This window comes from Vanellus vanellus (genome assembly GCF_965231255.1).
Source record: "Vanellus vanellus genome assembly, chromosome: 6".
NCBI lineage: Eukaryota > Metazoa > Chordata > Aves > Charadriiformes > Charadriidae > Vanellus > Vanellus vanellus.
Window position 1 is genome coordinate 53081812 of NC_138911.1, and position 15370 is coordinate 53097181.

Consider the following 15370-nt stretch of genomic DNA (forward strand, 5'->3'; position numbering starts at 1 on the left):
GCATAGGAAAGTCTATTCTTACAGAGAATGTATTCAACTCCTATGAAGACCATTCTGACCACAACATGAAACAGAAAGAACCTTACCTAGCATAGCTTCTTCTGTACCAGGCAGTAGAGGATGTGATACCATGCTGCCATCCTGTACAGCTGCTAATGTAGTCAAACATTTTCCATAGAGACTATTGATTTTTGAAACAGAAAAGGTAGTGAACTGACTTTGACAGAACAGGAGATATTTCTTCCACAGCTCCGGATTATTGGGATGTAAGAAAATTAGCTTCTGCCACTCTTTGATCAAAGCCGGTGGTTCCCAGAATTCTGTGCAAAGCTTCAGCCTGGCGAGTTTCAGATCAACGTTACTTGGATTGCTTTCAATTGCCCTCTCTAAAATAGCCAGTTTCTTTTCTAAGATTAACTTCAGTGACTTTCTTCTTACTTCCTGCTCTCCCTTACTGGCATAAGGGCTAGGTCCTCTCATTAACTCATCCTTAAAACAAAAGAAAAATCATGACATTATGAAGAATCATCACTAGAATCATGAAAAGAATGCTGACATTTGTGAAAATGACTTAACAGCTCATTCTTTATCAATAGAAGATATATAGTCCTGAACAATGGAAACTACAATATAATGTTCATGTATTTATTACTTACAGTAAGCAACCAGGTCAGTCAAAACACCTACCTGAAAAGAAACAAATTCCATCCAAGCATTAATATCTCTTGGGTTTTCTCTGACTTTCTTGTTATGTTCTTCCACTTTTGCCATCAGAATGGAGTTAATGTTTATCCCAGGTTCTTGAATTGTTTGCTGTGTATTTACAGGCTCATGTTCTGCACCCTTGCACCCTTTCCCTTGTAGCCACACTGTAGTTGATGGATCATAAATCCCAAGAGGATTTACCTCCGTTGTGTCAGAAGGATCATCAGCTTCCACATGGAAAACTGGTATAAAAGCAGCTGGGTCAGATGAAGAACTTTTATTGCAAACAGGAATCCCATCTGTGTTCAGCATCTTCACATTGTTCTTTGAGAAGTAGCGCTCAGGTTGCCTCTGTAATTGCTTCCTTTTTGATGCAGAACTGTCCCAAGTTATACACTGTTTCTTTGTGTCTATGCCAAGACATGACTCTCCTCTCCTTTTGTATCTTAGAAAGAAAAAATACAATTAAACGTCTTCTAAAATACACGTTTGAAAAGACACCTCCTTTTTGGAAAAAAAAAAAAAAAAAAAAAGCCTAGAAGAAGTGCTTTAATTCAAATTGACCTTCCAAAGTAAGAAATTGGTAACTTTCTCTTAAATTAATGCTTGAATTTCTACTTTTTTTGGTGCCATCACATCTTTTATTATCATACTAAGCTTCCTCTGAGTTCAACAGTATCTTGCAGACTAAGCAGAAGAAGAAATATCTTTTTCTCCTCCTATCATTAGCCACATAGACAAACTTGGAGAAAGAACAACAAATAGCATTATTTAAGTCTATTTAGATTAGATTATTTGAAACTGAAAAATCAGAAACCAGTAGTTCAGAGCAGTAATATCTTTCTGTATCCCTAAGCCTCTATACATTTCATATGCCAAGAAGTGGGCAGGTACAAGTGGGAGGAAAGAGAGACCAGATTCATAAAGGCCGCAATAATCCTATGGATTAAGAAAGGAAAATACCACCTTAAAATATTACCAAGAATGTAATTTCAGTGGCAGACACAGTGACATGCAATGTTAAAATAACACTTTTCATCTCAAACAATAGCTGAGAATCCAAAGGTGGCAGAAAATTGGAATGGATTGTAACCAGGCAATTTTACTGCAAAAGGTATATACAGTACAAAAATAAAACCCATAAATCCTCCCTCCTCCACAAATAACTGCTTTTTATATATAGTAAACAATTTTTCTTGAGAACATCAAGAAGTAAGTGCACATACATAATGCACGAGCTCACTGGAGGCTCCTCTATATAGGCTTCTCCATTAATGTGGGGAAATGTTCTGAAGGGTCATCCCAAAACCAGTAACCCACTAAGGATGTTGAATACACAATTTCATCTATACTCATTTGAAATGTAGTAATGCATAAGATAGATACCCTTTGGTACAATGTCTGGGTGATCTAACATAGAATCTGCTAAGAAAGTACCTGTACTTTTTTTTTGCAAGGATATCAAACTGTTCAAGTAAATAAACCTCTTGACAAATCTACTATTAAAAAATCAGTACCTTCATTTCCATTTCAGACACAGAAACAGAACAACAGAGATCAAATGGGGCACTCACCCAAAGATGATCTATAACAGAGCCCAGGATTTCTAACCTCAAAACCATGCTTTTGAATCTGCCCCATGCTGCCACCTCCAGATGGCAGTTCTACAAGTTCACATACCTACAGTCTACCACACAGACAATGTTTTTAGAAAAAATGGAAGTCATGCACTTTACTCCCATTATTTCATGGCATCCTGTGCCTTTTAAAATATTTACGCCTAATGCAAAGTCAAATTTTGAAATAAACTATTCAGTTATCTTATTTTCTCATCTTTTACATAAAAACTTCAGAGCCAGACTCAAGTTAGTGAATCTTGATATAGTGACTCTGTGACAGCTTGAATACCAATGGAAACCAACATATTGTACCTTGCTATGTCCCCTCGATACAGCGATTTGTAGGCCCAGTTTGCGGGGTCTGATTTCTTGTCTATTCTGAAGGTTTCTGTTGTGGAAGCCTGGATATCATCAAGCCAAACAAAGCGATTGCTCGTAAGATTTGATGTTTTCTTATCTAGACTGAAGAAAAGAAGTAGTAGTATATTCTAAACATTTGTGCACATATTCAGCATTTACAAACCCAAGGAAACATAGCATTTCTGTAGTTCATAATAATTTAATTTACTCAAAGTCATGATACATGATCCATTATTGCAAAGTCAGTCACATGCTCGGAAAAAAACAACTAGAAATACGCTAGCAAGACCATCAAAACCAAACACACCTTGAATTTCCAAAAACTGGATTTAGGATTATGGAAGGTAATAACAAGATTTAACCAATTGTTTGGCATACTATAATCTGAAAGGCATATTTTTCTACTTTTAAAATTTAGTTTTGTTTTAGTAAGATGCTACAGTTAAGAAAAAGAGGATAATCTGTAAAAGGATTATGTTGATTAGCTGTAATTATACCCACATATTTGATAAAACAGTGTGCAAAATCATTTATGAATTGCAGTTATACAAATGAACTTAAGTAGAAATTGCCACCTGCTTCCAAACTGAAGACAACTATGAACTTCCAATCTGAATTCGTGTTACAAATATGTAATTTAGTAAATGAGTTCTATAGTCTTGAGAAGCTTTTTAAAATTTCACAAGATCTATTGCATTTATAGTGATTTTGTGGTTCGGGTTTCAAAAACAGTCTCCTGAAAAATCAATATTCTTTCAGTATCGACAATTTATGGAAAGAGGTGAAAATAGACTCCCTGCAAAAACTTCAGCCCTTTCATTTGGGCAAAGCTCTGGTTGGTTGGCCCAGTATAACAAACAGCTCATGAACCAGGTTCAGCACGTAAGTCCATTCCATCCAGCTCCGACACCCTTCCAGCAAAGACAAGAGTGACTGGGCAGAGCACAATGGTCTTTGCATCCCAATGATTTTTATTGTGCTTCCTCACAGCCAAGTAAGCCTTAGCTGCCACAAACCAACAACTGAGTCTTCATATGGGAGGAGGCGAGCATGGCTAGAGGCATCAGACAATACCTCCAGCACCACTGCCATTCTTCGACAGGGAAACAATGTCCCATGGCACAAGCACATGGGACAAGACACAAGCAAGATCCCATGGCACAAGCACATGCCCACAAGCTTGTGCTCTCAGCTCCTGGTTAATCTGTCTTGGGAAAAGTAGTAAATTGGGGGAAGTCAAGGACTGCCTGGACTACACCCAGCTGTAACAACAATTCCTCAATGCCACCAAATCTTCACTCTGTCCCCAGGAGCAGCTGCAGTGCTGTGAATTAGAGCCAGAGCTGCTGATGCTAAAGAAAAAACAGGAACCACGGAATCAGAGACAGGCAAAATGGCTGCTCAGACTAGCAAACGTGTTGAGAAGCATGGAAAGATGACTTACACAGCCAGTTAGATTGGGCCACTTTGAACGAAATTATCAAAACCCAACCAACTGAGAAAAGCACAGCTAGGGATGCCAAACTTGAACATTCAGTACGTTCACAGAACCTCTTTTACTGCTTAAAGATCGTGCTAATCACGAGATAACCTATTTTCTTGTTCCATAAAAAAATGACACCTCCACTAATTACACAGTACTTTAGAGCTCCTGGAATTCACAAAAAAGATCTAGCAAAACAATGTCAATTGTTCAAATACCTATCTAGACATACCATGAGCAAGAAGTATGAAGCACACAGCAGAGCAATAAATAGCTGGACATAAACGAAATGTTAAATTGTACAAGAAACTTCTTAATATGAAAAAAAGGAAGTGTTAACTTTCTGAGGAGGAAGTCATATTATAAGGCAAACATAGCTGTATATTAAAGCTTTTGCACTAGTTAAGAATAATGTTTAATGCAATCCCTCTCCAAACTCTCCCAAAAGAAGACCCATGAAAGGAAACAAGATGCTTACAAAAATTCACCACAAGCCTCTACATGTTTTTTAAAATATATTTCATTACCACCATAACATGCTTTGTTCTGCAGAACAGTACTTCACAGAATATTTTAGTCACAGTTTTTCAGATATGATTAAACAAGTGGTTCTAATTCTATTTTCATTGCCTTGAATGCAGGTTTAGTCATATACAGCTTAGAAAAAAATGACCCACCAGTGGTAAGAATTTCATTCATAAAGTTGAGACAAGTACAAGAACACAATGAATTTGCATCTTGCATAGTATTAATAAATACATACTTTGCTGCTGCTTCCTTTTCACGATTTCTGCCACTTCCTGTGGTTTTGTCCTTAGTGTCCAGGTCCGATTCGCTGCTACTAGAGTCCCCTTTGGTTTTCTTTTTTGTCTTCTTGTAGTGGTGATGCTTTTTCTTTTTCTTTTTCCTTGTCTTACTTGACTGTTTCAGACTCTCATCTGTATCACTTTCCCCTGACAACTCTGATCTTGAAGTAGTCCTGCTGGGAAATAGGGTAGGTTTTGACTGGATAATAGGAAAAAGTTCTTCACAGAAAGGGTTGTCAAGCATCAGAAAAGGCTACCCAGGGAAGCGGTGGAATCGCCATCCCTGGAGGTATTTAAAAGACAGGCAGACGTGGTGCTGAGGGACATGGTTTAGTGGTGGTTTTGGCAGTGTTAGGTTGATGGTTGGACTTGATCTTAAAGGTCCCTTCCAACCTAGATGATTCTAAGTATATATCTATATACACCTATATATCTAATGTGAAGAAATATGACCATAAGAAATCTCGGAATCATTTTACACTTTACCTTTATTCTTCCTGTATTTTTGGAGAAGAGAGTTAGCAGCAACACATACAATAAAAGTGATATAAATCCGCATTAAATAACAAATATCTTTATTTTTTCAGCTGCTGGGATTACCGACAACCATTCTTAAAGTTTTAATTGTCAAAGGCATTTTGATGTGTGATCTGTATAAATATCCATCTGTTATCATCGCCAAATTAAAGAAGATGACTGAGCTGATAAAATTTCCTAACTTTGCTAAGACAATTTAGGTCAAGCTAAAGGGACAAGAAATCTTTCAGGATGACCTACAAAAGAGAAATTCTGCACTTTTTTCCCTTGTTTCTTTATGATTTACATAAAAAAAATATCAAAAACACTTTTAAAATCACTTCCAGATTAGAAATTCAAACCTTACCAGTCACAGAACAATTTTTGATGACTGAGTTAATGTTATCATATAATATAACGCAGTAGCAAACACTACATGCAATATACAACTGATTCACTGAGAGATCACATAAAGGACAGATAGTTTTGGTAAAACACATGTATATCATTGTACCTACTACATACGCTCCCATATTTAATAATCAACTGAAATAATGGAGGTGTTCCCTAACCCTTAATTAAAGCGCAAGCTCTTTTTGAACAGTTTTTCTGGAATCTTTCAGTAGGAGAAATGAGTGACAAGTGTCCGAATATGTCAATAAAAGAAAACACAGCATTTCAGAAGCAAGGCACCTAAAAAAAAAACCCAAACCCAAACAAAAAACCTTACACAATTTATTTAAGGGCAGTAAGAAAAAAGAAGCCATGGGAGAACCATTAGCTGACCTTTAACACACACTCCCCCAAGCCAAAGAAACAACCCAAAACCCCCAAAACGCACCAACTATGTCAGAGTAATTAGTTCTTACTGAATTGAGAATGTACCCTAGTAATAGGCAAAAAGATCAAACATTTCCCTGTATGCTGTTTTTTGACAAATTCTTTTTCAAAGATTAAATATGGTGGGTTTACTGTGTCATTCTATTTGAATGGTAATTTGTAAATTCCTTAGCTTTATGACATTACAGTCCTGAAAAAATGTGAAGAAATATAAGCAGAATATATGACTAATAAGAAGAACAGTGATTGCGTTTCAACCACACAATACATGTAAATGTAAGAATAAGTATACAAAAAGATGTATTTAGCTGTGATTGTTACTATAAAGACATTCTCTATCATAACCACTAACAGTCATTGTAAATACAGGAGTTTGTATCAAATTAAAAGTGACTAAGTTTTTGAACTTGGCAACCACAACTTGATTTCTTTAATCATTAAGTGCTAGTTACAGTGTAGATATGCCAAGTATAGCAACTATCCCTGTGAAGCTATTAAAACTAGTTCTTCAGCAAATGTGGCTGCTTAAGGCTCTTTTTTTTTTTTTTAAAGAATATAATCAGCCACTTCAGTGATCAGCATGTTCTACACAGGCGCAGAACTCGATACATGTAATGTTTCATTAATTCACATCTTCAATAAGTTTTTTAAAAGTTAAAAACTCGACTGTGAAAAGGCTGATTGAACTGGTTTTCACAGAGAAATCACAAAGATGATGCTTAATCTTTACATTATTTCAAGGGTCACTTAGGACATCCAAAAACTAATGAAGAATCATGATCACTCCATTCCCTTTCCATTCCGAAATAACAATGATTTAAATGCAGCTGTGAGAAAAAGAAAATGGGAATGTAATTGCATAAGTATAATTTCTCATTATTTTAAGTTAAAGGACATGGAAGCATTATTCATACTTTTCTACATGACTCAGTTCAGGCCTTTTTAAATACTGAACAGGCGAATGAAAAGCAGCCCTAAAAGCTCCTGATTTTCGTCTCACATAACAAAAGATAAGCAGGACGAAAGAAAGAGGCTATTTTAAAAGATACTGAAGTACATTCTACCTTATTAGTGGTGATTTTTCAGGGATGAGATTTGCAACTTCTGTAGTGCGCTGATGCAGTAATAGTGCATCTTCCGTAGAGAAGCTTGGGTTACTAAGCCAGTCCAATTCTGCAGGTAAAGAAAAGTGTGAGATCGATACAAGTTAGCCTGCTCCGGTTTTTTGAAGTTGGGGGTTAATCTAGTCAGCAGACAGCTAAATTTGCAGCAAATGTCACTAAGTTATGTGTAATAATTGAGCATATTGGAAAGCAGTCCATGAAATTTCCATTTAGCAGAACACTAGGCTGTAATGAGGTAAAATATTTAGGAACTGGAATCTTCCCCTGACATCAACCTAAGCTTTAAAAACCCACTACACAATAATACTTAAAAGTTCATACTGAAGGCAGATAATATGTTTCATACACTGCTATATACTTTAAAAAAAAAAAAACAAATCTGTCCAATATTATTTTTTACCACATAAAAATTCTAACTTTATATATTTACATAATATATAACTCTGTTATATATGCATAACTATATACAATCTTCTAATGTATCTTCATAGATTTTTAATATATTAATGATAATTATTATATACAATATATAATGTGTGTATTTACATATTTAACACGTAAAAATTGAAAAAATTACAGAAGGGCATAATTAAATGAAAGGTATAGTTAAAGAATGCAATACAAATTATGCAAACTTAGAAAAGTGTACTTTACTCGCTGCATGGAAAATATTTTTGACACAATTTTATTGATAGGGACACCCATTACCGCTAAGTGTTTTATACAAGGTCAAAACTTGTCACTGGATTCTCAGTTATCTACCCACCGAAATACCATTAGACTTTTAAGTAGTGTGAAAAAAAGGCTAATTGATGCTAATTTTGATATATTAGTCAGCATTAAGCTCTTTGCTAGACCTCAGCCATTTCACTCATCAGATAAGATCTGATACTGACAGGATGTGGAGGGGGATTTTTTTTGCCATAATCTTACTGGTATTAAAATTTCTGTAACAATTTTCATAGAGAATTCATTTCTACAATTCTTCTAAATATGTGAAATTTTCTAACATATTAAACAACAAATGTTATTTCACATAAGCACAGAATTTAACAGCCCCTCCAGTGCCACAGGAGATAACAACAAAAGGAACGAATTTGGTCTCCCTGCCTGTTCTCCATGCTCTTTACAACCATTTTTGCCTCAGTGTTTTTCCTGTCACACTCTCATCTTTGTGCTTTTGACTACACTGACCTCTAATCCTTAAATACCATGAACTCATTGTCTGCCAAGCCATACATGTCTCCTCCTTCTAAAGTATTTCTTTCAGAAATAGCTCTTCATACCAAAACTCCTTCTTCCATCTCATATCCCTGAATTGTTGTCCACAAAAGGATTTAAAACGGAGCAGGCTGCAAAACAGCTGGTTAACCTAAGTTAAACTCATCAAGAAGTACATACAATCAAGCAAAGCTCCAGTTCACATTTCCCAAGAGACTGCCCCTGCTACCAAAGACCAAAAGGCCTTTGGGGAGGGCCACCTTCTCTGGTTCATCCTGAACCTCCACCTCGGTGCAGAGGAGAACCCGCAATTCACAGCAACGTCAGGACCAAATCACACTTCCCACGAACGCCCCAACCAGTACGCTGCAGAACACTGCCATGCACCATTGCCCAGCTCACCAAAATGTAGGGTGTAGACTGGAAAAAATAAAAATTCAGTTGTATAACATATATGCATATTATTGCAACCTTCTGCCTGGCCATGAGAATCACCAAACCTAAGGCAAATACACTACCCTACTTTGTTGCATATCAACATGAGATTTCTTTTTCACTTACAGGAAAATACTTAAAATATATTAATGTAACGTTAGAATAAAGATTGAAACCTTTAAACCGTGATCTTTACTTGCCTAGTTAAAATATGATAAAAATCTACTATTTAATTTAAATTAATCCACCCTGGCACAAACACCTTCATTTTAAGTATGCGTCTATGATTCTAAAACTGTAAATCTACCACAAAGCATTCTTCCCAAACCTTTGATGAGCTTAAAGGAGGAAGATTTATGCTGGATAATATCCAAGCAACATTCCACTTGCCTATCAAAATAATTATTCCCCCTGCTAGGGAATAAAGTTTTATGCAACAATAAGTTAATTTCTTATTTCAATCCTGTAAGAATTACTTCTTAGAAGAATTGTATTTAGTATTTTCCACAAAATACCAAAATGTTTCTCATGGATAATTCTATAACCATTATATTTAAAATAAGCAGGAGTTAAATAAATTCATACACCTGATAACCACATAATCAAATTGGAGTTAATAATTCAATATGGCACGCAGTATACCAAGTGCCGCTTTATACCTGAGATTTTTGAGGTATATTTATTAAATGTGATATTGATTTAAAAAAAAATAATATTATTTTCCTTATATTAAATGATTTCTGCTTGTTTGGTAACAAAAACAGGTGTAAAGAACAGAGGCAAACTGCAACCCTACAATGTTTTTCCACTGCTCACACTCTTGTCTTCCTTGAACAGAAAAATTCAGAGAAAATACAATGGTCCAGAGCACTCCAGATTTCAGTAAATGCAACTAATCTGTGCATAAAGCCTTTTATTTATTTACAGAAATAAAGCAGACATGTAATTCCCTTTAAAAAAAAAATAAATCAGTCTTTGTTTTGATTTGCGTTGTATTAACCAGATGCACCTAACCAAACAGAAAAATTTACTGGTTGGCAGTCTCTGATGTAAAGGTGCATCATATAACAGCACAAAACTAACTTATTAGCCAGATGAATCTCCTTAAAATTATTATAGACGTTCCACAGATATACAAAACATACCTGATTTGTCTTTGGCCAAATAACATACTTTAGGCACAAAGATACTCTCTGCAGTTTCTGAGCTACTCTTCTTTTTAATAAATTATTGTTTCCCTTTGTAATGTGTAATAAATTGTGTACTAGTACTATTTTTGGTGGAAATAAATTTATTGTAAGGTAGTTCTGTATTGATTTCAATAAGGAATTATGGTTCAAAAATCACTTAAAATATATTAATACTAATAATCATAACAATAAAACACTGGGTTACATTTTTTAAAACTAAGCTCGAAGGCAGAATGAAGTTAAATAATTTGCCTTCAGCTGTACAGTGTTGTTGATGACAGAATTCAGAATTCAAGACTTGCAATATTCAGACCGTTAGGAAAAAAGTTCAAGATGTTTAACTTTAAAAAGACCTTAGATCAAGATCTTGAAGTCCTGTATGCATCAAAGCAGGCTTTTCGTTGATTTCAAGGGCATAACATCAGTTTTTCCAGAGATTAATGCAATGAATGCATTTTTTAATATTATTCATCAGTGTAAACACTTTAGACACAGACCAGCCCAAACTAGGAAAAAAATGTTTACATACAAGTATGCTAAATTTTATAACCTTGAGCCTTATCACACTACAGTGTCAAGCAACTTCCAAATGGAGAGAGATCCTTAGCAGCACTAAGAGCTTGTCTTAAAAACTGAACAATATAAAGCAACTGATATATTTCTTTTTAAAATGGCATTATTGACCACAACGACAAAATGAACAGAGAAGAAAACAAAGAAAGCAGTAAAGCTCCAGCTGTTTTAGAAAACACAATAAAACATGGGGCTGACAAACCATATAAACTTCCCTGAGGCACAAAACACACTTTAAACAACAGAGGCCACGCCTGAGCTGGCAGAAGAGTGGAAAGCAGTTATCTTTATATTTCAGTTTAAAAGGCTGTTCTAAGACCAGAACCACATTCTTAAATAAAAAGAGTGAGTTTGCAAACTTTTCATTCCCCTCCTCCTCGCAGCAAATTAATCCTGCAGCTCACAAAAGGTTGAAGCCTGGATTTCTGAGTTGTCCCCTCCATCCTCTACACTCCCCACTGCTGCCACAGCTTCCAGAATTATCTGGGTTCTCTAGACCCTTCTACGGTACTTTGCCACATCCCATAATTATTGGCTGGGTAAGAGGCAGCCTGTACTGTGTGAGATTGTGATCTCCGAAGATGTTTATTAGTTGACTAATGTACATGTGCTCATTGCCAAGCCCATCTATCCTGGTTAACAGTTCAATTCATATTACAGCCTCTCTCTCAGCATCACTCTATCTAGGTTTATCTTTCCTAAGTAAATATAGACTTGCAGAGACCTCCTCTACTTTTCCTATTTCTCTCTACCACCACAATAAATTTGTTAAAGGGTTAAAACTCCTGAGGAGAAAAAGAGAGATATTAAGCAGGCTGGCAGACAGATGCACAGCAAGCATTCATGAAATCAATTTCCATAGGAAATTTGCATTAAATATAGCAAAAATAATATCTATTATCATCATTAACTATTAGAAATGAACTTCCAAGATGTCATTTTGACTTGACTTTACCTGAAAGTATCTGCTATCCCCTTACAGATGTGAAGTCACTATCTTGGTGCAATATGATCACAACAGTGAGCACAAGCAGAATAAGGTTTATTTTTTATGTTCTAAATTATTGTTTTAGGGCCTCCAGGGAAAACTTACCTACAGAAATGGAGTCATAAACATTAATCCCCTGACTGTGCCTGTAGCATGGTTCTACCTGAGCAAATGAGATCAAATTGCCTTTTTAAAACATTGAAGAATCACACTGCAAGAACCAACCCCTGTAGCACAGTCAATACACCTCTGTGGATACACCAGGGAAATATTTAGAATTCTCCAACTACAGTATTTTCTGAACAATTTAATCAAACTGACCTAACACTCTGGGAAGAACTGAACTTTTTTTTCCATTACACAACATGCAAGTCCAAACCTTCTTGTAAATAATCTCCAGTGAATCAGTTAGCTGGATACAAGCATTTCAAACATTGAAATGCATTCCAAACTTTAAAACTCTACCTTTTCATTTCTTTGTTATTTCCTCTTGTCAGATATTTTAAAAGTTTATCATTTTCACAGCCGAGATTTCTGTTCTTAAAGAACATAAAGAATAAAATGTATAAAAGACTTCTTTTTTTGATAATATGCATGTACGTGTTATTGTTCTACTCTACCATCCACATTCAAGAGCACAACAGTAGAAGCAATCCAATGGTATTCTTTTTATACCTTTCCAAGCAAAACAACTAAAAATTTACAGTGCATGTCTACAGAGACAATTTTTAAGAGTTATGCAAAGCCTATGTTGCCTCTCAGAATCCTGAAAATCTATTTTCAGCAAAAATCACTGCATCATCTTACCCACAGACTAGTTCAGACTGTAAATAATGCCGTGTATAATGCTTACTACTGTCAACAGTTAATTATTACCACTGCTCTGTTCGTATGGCTACTGATAAATTTGTAATTTATCTTCTACCAAAAACTAATTAAGCTTGACAACATAGTTGTAAGAAACCATATACAAAATTACTTTGTACTCTAGAGGTTGCTGCAACTCAGCAATCTAGCAGGGTAGGAAGAATGTACAGCAATACTTCTGTTTCAGGCAACACTTATATTTATAAATGGTTTAGGAAGGTTTGTCAGAGACAGAGGTGGCCAGAGGAATGAAACATGGTCAGCATATTTACATTATTACCTCAGCTTTCACAATAAAATTATGAAGCAGTCCTAAATGACTGCAAAAGACACCTCAGGTTTGCATATCATGTTAAATACAACATACTCTGATCTCTGTATTATGATGGACTTTGGCCTCGTATCAGCTCTGAGGAGAGTCGTCTATCAGAGCGATACCAAAGTTGCCCGTCAAGTTCTCAAGTTCTCACAAGCTGAACGTGTGAAATTTGATATATGCCACCACAAACTTGGTTCTGAGTTAATACTTAATTTTTATAACTGTACTGAAATGTGGTCATTAAAACCAAAGTACAATATTGGCTAAAACATAAAACAAATAAATTATGTTCCCTAAAGTTTTGTCAGTAATTCTCATACAAAAAAAAAAGTCCAGTAGACCAAAATGTAACTCATAAACAGTGCTAATAACTGAACTTTAAATCCAAAAGCCACTCTTAACATCTTCTTCTGTGTAATCTGATCTTCCAGACAGGTGGTCTGTGGTGACACAGACTAGGCATAACAAACCTAAAGGCTAAATTCCCAGAGTTTTAAAATATATGCACGGTCTTACTACTAGAGAATTTTACTGTACCTCTACCTGGCAGAGCCGCTCTTCTCTTCCTAGAAGCTATAATTTGGGATCTTATTATGTCCACTATTCCCTGCACCAAGTGTCATTACCAGAAAGGCTCCTGACTGTGGCTAGAACATCTCTGTACTGGCAGACTGAGTATCAACAGCTCCAATGCCACCAGGGGGTAATGCAGAACTGGTTAGAAGAAGCAGCTAACCCCACCCTGTACTGCTAAAAGCTTCAAAAACTCACCATACCGACTGGAGCAAATATACAATAAATTTAGCCTAGGTAAACAATTCTCTTAAAGTTTCCCCTTGCTGTGGTGTCTAAATGATGGGCAGACTCAAGGGGTGGTAGAAGCTGGCAAGCAAAAGCATAGTTCAAAACATCTCCCAGTAGAATTAATAAACATTGTACATATGTCAGAGTTTGGCAATACACCAGATAGGGTTCTTTACTTGTTTAATAAAAGTATAACTGCTAGACAGCAACCACGACCATCAAAATGATAAACTGAACCGCAATCCCACTCATGACCTTCCAAAAAATATTGTTTACAACTAAAATGTGGCTTAATAAGCAAGGAAACAAGAAAACACTTTTTAAGTTATCCAAGGCTAGCGGGGAAAAAACAAAGTCGTTTTCTGCATAAAGCAAACCTTCTTCACCAACAAACAAACACAAAGTTAACGTAGACGCATTTTTAAAAGATGAGCATTTCTACAGCCACGCCGCCAGCATCTACCAGCAAATAGCTGGACGCAAACCTGAACACACCTGAGAACCCGTCAATGAGAAGACGGCAATGTTTATACCGGGGTGTCCCTATTTCGGGTCCTCCCCAAAGTTACCTCACGGAAAGTAACTCTGTTCGCTAAGCACGGTAACTTTACTCAAACCGGCAGCAACGCGCCATGCGCAGAGGGCGGCTGTGCGCTCCGCTCCTACCCTGCACATGAGGGAGGAGCCCGGGCCGAGGGGCACACCGCCCTCTCACACGGCGCGTACCGAGCGCTCTCGGCGGCGGGACATAGACCGCCGCTGCCGGGGTCCCGGGCCCCGGGCCCCAGCGGCAACACCGCCCGCGCCGCAGCTCCACGGCGGGCTTGCTGGCGGCCGGAGCGGGCCCGGCAGGGTGGGCGGAAGGGCCGGCACGGTGCAGAAGGCTCCGTGGGGAAGCGAGTGGAAGCGGAAGGGCTTCCCGAGGGCCAGGCCGTGGAGGGCTGTTAGGGGGGGAAAAGAGGGTTCTCCCAGGACTTTACCTTTCCTGGAGCCCTCGCTGCTGCCGGTTGGCGGCTCCCCGGGCTCAGCGGCACCGGCAAAAGCCGGGAACAGGGCCATGTCTCAGCTTACCGCCACTACTATCTGCCCGAAGTGCCCCGCGGAGCAGCGGGGCAAGATGGCGGCGCCGCGCTGAGCCTACTGGGAGATGTAGTTCGCCCGCCCGACTTCCCAAAATGGCGGCGGGGCTCCGCGGCAGCTGAGGGGAGGAAGGTTTAGTGTTGGGGTGGTTGTTTGCGTTCAGCCTTCTCCAGGCCTCCGCCTATCTTACGCCTTCTGCCGCTGTCACTAAGGGGAGCGGAGGAGGGAGCTGCTGTGGGAAGAGGAAGGGATGGGGTTTCCAGGGCCAGCCTTTCCTTCACCACCCTGAAACCCTTGTGGGGTTCATTGGCAGGGAATGCCTGAGAATGTCTCAAGATGGGAACGCTCAGCTGTGTAAAGGAGAATGTTGTAAGAAGCCATGCTTCCTTTCTGTTAGTATCTGCTGTATGTTTGAAGGCTCCTCTTGCCAGACAGCCTGT

At 37.7% G+C, this 15370-nt stretch overlaps 1 protein-coding gene across 2 annotated transcripts in view; it reads right to left on the minus strand.

Annotated features, from left to right (window-relative positions):
• Positions 1-14953, minus strand: part of NRDE2 (NRDE-2, necessary for RNA interference, domain containing) — a 34867-nt gene extending 19914 nt beyond the window's left edge. Inside the window, exons 1-6 of one of the 2 annotated variants that reach the window (XM_082485220.1) lie at positions 14831-14953; positions 7394-7502; positions 4931-5149; positions 2637-2786; positions 688-1150; positions 87-489 (exon numbers count right to left, since the gene is read on the minus strand). In XM_082485220.1, coding sequence (XP_082341346.1) covers positions 87-489; positions 688-1150; positions 2637-2786; positions 4931-5149; positions 7394-7502; positions 14831-14909 — 1423 coding nt within the window. In that variant the 5' untranslated portion in view covers positions 14910-14953. The remainder of the gene's footprint in view (positions 1-86; positions 490-687; positions 1151-2636; positions 2787-4930; positions 5150-7393; positions 7503-14830) is intronic. The other variant, XM_082485221.1, reaches the window with a different exon arrangement.
• Between the last annotated feature and the right edge of the window lie 417 nt (positions 14954-15370).